This window comes from Temnothorax americanus, unplaced genomic scaffold (genome assembly GCF_048541705.1).
Source record: "Temnothorax americanus isolate GAGA-0224 unplaced genomic scaffold, ASM4854170v1 Scaffold24, whole genome shotgun sequence".
NCBI lineage: Eukaryota > Metazoa > Arthropoda > Insecta > Hymenoptera > Formicidae > Temnothorax > Temnothorax americanus.
In genome coordinates this window covers 1,297,629-1,304,409 of record NW_027509381.1, presented here as the reverse complement: position 1 = coordinate 1,304,409, position 6,781 = coordinate 1,297,629, and the positions used below count along the sequence as shown (strand labels likewise).

The 6,781-nt window shown below is 37.4% G+C and overlaps 1 protein-coding gene across 1 annotated transcript; it reads left to right on the top strand.

The window, feature by feature from the left end:
- The first annotated feature begins 4,584 nt into the window (after window positions 1-4,584).
- On the top strand, window positions 4,585-5,576 carry LOC143898858 (uncharacterized). Its single transcript, XM_077408641.1, is given in 3 exon segments — window positions 4,585-4,641; window positions 4,643-4,848; window positions 5,291-5,576. Coding segments are annotated over 3 exon segments (549 nt in total).
- The last annotated feature ends 1,205 nt before the right edge of the window (window positions 5,577-6,781 follow it).

Genomic DNA, 6,781 nt, shown 5'->3' with positions numbered 1-6,781 from the left:
ATGGTGAGCAGTGCTTTTGCGCCTCGGGGGATGTAACGATAGTCGACATCAGCGGATACCAAATCGAAATCTCTGCCCATAGGGTTGTTTGCACGTTGGATCACGACCTCCATGGCAAAATTCACCATGGCCAAACCCCGGCATTCCTAGCGGCACATGGCTCCTTACCGTCACAGAGATTTCTCCTTCACGAGCGAGCGCACTTCTTGCGATTCGCCTTTCCATCTGGCAAACATGCCGCACAATTTCCGCGCACGTTGTAATTTAGTAAAGAAGCGGGCTGTGTAATACACTATGTACATATCTAATATTAATTCTTCAGCGTTATGCGTGAGATGAATCAAAATTCACACGAACTTTGTACGGAATTTATCGATTTCATTTGAAATCTATTTTTGTCTAACGAAATATTCTTCAGAGAGCATTCCTTTTTATAACTTTCTACTTTTCAATATTCAATATCTTGATTTTAATTTTAAGTCTGAATGGAAGTTTTTTCGTAAGTTTCATTTATAATAAATTGAAGAACAAGTTTTTGTGTGTGTTATTCATTTGCTGGTAACTAAATGCATAAAAAACAAATTTTTTTTTATGTTTCAACATTTGTGATAAAGAAAAATCTTTTCTTTTCCAATACGCGAAAGATATTTAAATAAAAGGCGAAATCGCGTAATATCGTCTCGCGGTTATCTCGAAGGCTGAATTTGTCGTATCGAATTCAAAACTCGGGAAGGGGTAGTCAGAGAATTAACTCACCCCGACCGCCTCCCGCTACGCTTTGTGCTATCTCATCTTTCTGGGAAGTAACTGGCTGCTGTTGCTGCTGCTGCCGCCTCTTTCAAGAAAGACCAATAAGATTGTCGCAGAGAAAGCTTGTTCCTTCTATCTTTCGGAATGAAACGACATTCCTTAACGACCGAGTTGAACTTCCAGCTCTTTTGGCGAATGGCTCCACCGAAGTGGAGTGAAATATATTTCGTTTGTGATTCATGTATCCTGAGTTTCGCGATCGACTTTTGTTCATTTTATATTTACATATATATATATCCATCTTCTCACGTCGAGATTGTTAGATGAACTCTCATTTGTATACCGGCCGCTATTTGCTTTAAGATGAGTACGAGATAACTATCGCTTCTTGTGATCTATATCTTTTTTATGTTAATTTGTACAGGCTAAACAATTTTTTTGCATTGTTGCAAGTTTAAAATTTTTATACATTTCACTTTTGAGTAAAATATGATTATTGTCACATGGTGTGTCGCAAGTTTCTATATATTATATTCTTATTTTTCTTTCAATTCTTATCCTTTTTTTTCGTACATTTATAAATAAAATCTCAACGTTGTTAGGTATTAACTAATATGTATAGCAGTACTTAGGAACTTTTTGATGTCAAGTCCGCATTCGTTCCGCCGGAGATTGACGGCCGCATTTAAACGCAGTAGATCGGATGTGCGGGCGATTATAGTTCCGTATGATTTTTAATAAACACCGATCAGACAGCCAGATGTATCGTATGGTGCTTGACTCGACCCGATACGAAGGGCCACTCGTTCGGCTTATAGCCGGTGCCACTCGTGACGCACAAAACTGACGGATGGACAGACGTGCACTGTGCGTCGAACACATATTACGCGCGGGAGCGCACCGAACAAAGCTACGCCATTGTTTCGTGCCGTCAATAATCCACTTGCCGCGACTTGGAGGACCCGAGCGCACGGCACGGGGGCGGCACAATTGGAAAAAGGCACCCGGAAGAACCCGGGAAACCGGGACGCCCACCCTCCGCGAGAAAGAAAAGGGAAGACAAATCGTCGGGGTTTTGGAGCCAACCGTCCATTTAAGGATCGCGTATAGCTCCTCGAATATTGTTGTCGGATTTTTATTCGACCTAAGTCTATGATAGTTTTTTGCATGGAACTGGTGAAAACTCACATCATGCTAATTACTGATGCATAAAACAGTTCAAGATAAAATATTTCTAATTGTATGATTAACTTACTACATATACGTTCACCTTTGTAAAAGCTTCATCTTTATGCAAGTGTATTATTCACGCATAAGTTATGTCCTCTCTTTTTTTATACTATACAAGTAATAATTACATTTTTAGACAACAGTTCTTAAAATAGAGAGATTGGAAATTGCAAAAAATACATGCATGTGTAGATGTGTAAATAAAAATTAAATTTTAATTATATATTTTACAGCATTTTTATTTTATATTCTCTAAAGCATTTTCTAGACGCTTTAAAAAATTCAAGTAACTTCGCTTGACACTGCCAACGTTCGTAATTATGAAAATAGAGTGTAGTTATAGTACCCTTTTAAAGGAGTCGATGTTTCCGCACCAATTTTCTTGGAAAGAACTTCTCAGAAAAATTGAGAGAAATCCTCGATCTTCCAGTTCCGTGCAGAAAACTTCACGGGCTACTCAACGGGACGGAAAGTAGTAATTTAGACCTAATATTTAACAATCTGCGCAAATATATTTTACTAGCTCTGCTAATACAATAAGGTCATCGTTTTCTTTTGCTCTTAATGCCGCTATGTAACATTCTGTCGGTAGAACGAAAGAACGAAATTGCATCAAACAGTGATCTTTGGCACATCGCTTTACGTAGAACGTTTTTATTTCTTATAATTATTTGCAATTAGGAGTATACTTCTCATATCCAGTTTACCTTAGTCGCATATAAGAAGATTTATAATTTATATTATTACAAAATTATATATATCAACCATTTGTTTTGTAAAAGCACACTCAGGAAAAAAGTCGTTATTCAGTTTTCTTGTAGAATCTGTATTTTAACTCGAGAAACTCGAAGTATATTCGACATTATGTAGAAATCATCGGGCACACACACACAATAACTGCTCATTGATAACGGGAGATTTCTGCTTTCACGACAAAACACCTCGAATTAATCCACCGTTTGTTTTTCGAGACGTCCAATCGTCAAAATGATAAGCAAACAGTTAGATATCGACATCCTAGACATCGGCATCGCCACCGTGGCAGAAAGAAGGATCCGGAGCATTGGCAATCGAATGATTAAAGGCGGCTTCACTTCGGTTACTCCGGTAGAGCGAAACTCCCGACGGAAATCAGAATCGCCGACCATCCAGGCGGATTCCTTCTTTCTAGACACCAGGACTTCTCTTCGTTTTCATCCCTCTCTCTCCTCGTGCCTCTTCTTTCCCACTCCGACTTAAGCCTCAGCCCCCTTTGCCAGACCCAATCCCCCGAAGTCGCCTAGCCATCCAAACCCGAACTCCTAAACTCTCTGCATCCCTCTCAGCAAACAGCGGGCTGCTCCGAGTATCGGAACAGAGCTCTGGAGTATACGCATGTACATACATATGTATATACATATATATGAGTATGTATAATATATATATACGTGTATGTGTATGTATATGTATATATATATATATATTTGTATGTATGTATATATTATATATATACTTTTTATGTAAAACGTGCGTGTATCTGTTAGGGATGAGCGCTCGGACGAAGGGGCATATCGAGCAAAGTCGATACATATATCATACTCGCATATATCAAAGTTTATTGTTGTCGCTTTTCCGCGATGCCGATTGGTTCTCTCGTTACATTTACTTCGTGAGCGGCTGTCGTCGCATATTTTGACAGTTATGTGTATCGAGGGATTAATAGTGTATTAGTAACAGTATAATATTAACCCTGGAACCCTAAACATGAGTAAAACTTAGACCAAACCCAGACCAAACGTTATCACTCTTAAAATATGAGAAGTTATCAGCACTACACTAGATCTAAAATTAGTTTATTAGTCTCTTTATTGGAAGGCATGCATGACTTAGTTGCTTTGTCATCTAAGTGTTCTGAACAAGGAAAACGGTAAAATTTTATTTCGGTAAATTTTATCCAAGTTTAAGGTTTTTGTTCGAAAATTTACTTTTATATATATAATTTTTTCAATATATAAAATATAATTTTTTTTTCTACTTTTTAAAATTCAAAACAGTTGAAGACTAAGGGTTTGTCTAAAAACGCGACTGTTCTGTGCTGATATAATATGATTCTTATATAATATAATTTAATATAATATTAATATGACATAAAATACAATATGATTCTGTCTTTTTCATTTTGAACTAAAATGTCTTATTTTCTTATAACAAAACATTTTGAAATAGCAAAATAGTGAAGCGCCGCGCTTTGTACTATATTCTAGTTACACATAAAGCTTGAACGGCACAGTATGCAAATCGGTATATACGCTCTCATCTTTTTGTTATTACGTGCGTAATACATACACGACAGAAATAAAAATGATAATCAACACCGCCAATGATATGTGCATGACGGCTTAATGTAATATTCTTTAATTCGGTGTTAAATATAATAAAAGATCAACTGGGGATAGTGAAGAGTGAAATATTTTCTCAGAAAATTAAGTGTCGTTTATCATTTTAATTTTATATAAATGTGCTCTTCAAGCATGTCTATGTGCGTCAGCGTATACGCGAAGCTTGTCATTCGTGAGAGCTGCATCAAACTTCAGCGAGCTTTGGCATTCTTCATGATTGGCAATTATGAAACGGCTGGTTAGGTCCGATTGTAACAAATATTCTCGTAATAAGTCACATTTGAACAAGCATGGTGCGTCGATCCGCCCTCGTTTACGACCTGCTTCGTACCGAGCAACCACCCGATGGCTTTTCCAAGAAGGAAATACTGACGCACATCAGCGACAAATATGACATCGCGGTCGGTAAAACTCTTCGGAGAGACGTCGCCGTCGCTTTGCGCCGCGGTCTGGACTTCGGTATACTCGCTAAGAAGAGAAACAAATTCAGGTGCCTCTTCCTTGAAAAGCTCTTTTAGCAAATAACTTAAGATTATTGGGAAAAATCTCCGAGCGAAACTTATATAACTGTGTCTCTGCGAAAGCAACTGCAGCTCTCTTCCAATAACTTCCTTCTCGATAAATCTTTAGTAATTGTTTTTTATTTTGATAAAATAAAAATTCTGATAAAAACAAAAATATTACAAAAAATGCTGTACCATTATTATATAACTTAAAAATAATTTGAAATCGTATTTTTTTCAGACAAATAGGTAATGCATAAAATTTTATTGTAAATTGTTACTAAATATTTTATTGCGTAAATTATAAATAGTTGCAACGGATATTTCAATATCTATAATGCGGAAGTTTATAATCCCAAGGATTCCAGCGATTACATTCTCTCTCCACGTATATGTGTATATACATATATATACACATTACTTCGGTAGGTTTGATCCCGACTTTCATCAAACTACAAACTCAAGACGCAATATCGTCAGAACGAATACGAGGACAAAGAAGAGAAAAAGGAGCAGCAAGAAAAAGGCAACGGGCAGATCGAATGCAACTAAAGGACGACGACAGCAACGAAGACGATCTCCGAATCGCGATAGAGGTAGAGATCGCAAACAATCGAGTCCGGTACCGCGACCTAAATTGCCCAGACCGCCTTCGTGGTCTCCGAAAAGGCGACTCCTCATCGAGGAGCCTATACCGAAGGTTAAACATTCCTAAATCAGAACACGATCTCTCCATTTATAATTCTTGACTCAAATGACTCAATATTCGTTCAAGTACACGAATCCGGCGATCATAAAATGAAACATATACAAAATATACCGGTGTAATCGCGTTATACATATATATCGTATAATAATGTTTTATACGCTATTTTTATTTTTTACAGTATGTATTTATAAATACGTTTATGTGCCTCGTAAATTACGAGAAATAATTTGTCTTTGTATAAATATATTCTCTTTCTTTCTATATTTTAGTAGCCTTTTGTTAAAAAAGACTGTTATTACATTAGTTTTATTGCTGTTAGTTTTGAATTTTTTTTATATTGACGCTTAAAAATATAAAAAGAAGAATGAAAACAAAAATGAAAAAGGTGCGGCTGAGACATGAAGATATAATTATGCGATGGCGATAACACCTGCATTACGAAATATATGTAGCTTTTAGTTCCGTGTAATTAGTCATGCCGACTTTGTATTCTTTGGCGAATCCCAGTAATGCGTTGCGAAAGTGACCAGATCGAAGACGTCGGTGTGAACAACCCTGAGAATCTTGCCGAGGTGCTTTGGCCAGTCTACGTCTTTTAAAGCCGGTTCGATGCACCGGCCGTGGCTAATCGACGGACAAATCGTCCACCATATAGCCTTGGGAGATCCTCGCGGTACGCGGGTGCAGTTCCTTCCCGGATGATCCCATGAGATTATAAGAATCCCGGGATCTTGGATTAGTCGCATCGTTTGAAGCAGTCTCGCTTAACAGGATCGCGATCTCGGCCGGCGGAAGATTAATTTCATGGGAACAGATTTTTGTCGATCTCGAAAGTATCGAGATAGATGATTTCCCGTTAATTGTAACATTGATCGTTCGCGGAAGGTATACGAGGAGGTTTTCTGCTAACATCCGCTCATCGTTTTCTCCTTGTCGTATATAATATATATCCTGAATAAAAATTTACTTTTGTTAATTGTTATTTTCGCTTATAGTTTTATATAGTTGTCACATAATTATAGCCTTGCAGATCTCATGGTTGTAATAATTAAGTGTTATTTTCTGGATTAGCAACGTTCTTAGTTATTCCGGAAAGCATAGTTTCGTATTAATTATTTTCAATGTAACTAGTTCTGCACGCTTCGATTTCTGTTTGTGTAGCACGTTCCGTGAATGCAGCTTGCGCGTTTATGGTGTCCAACTTGTCAGTA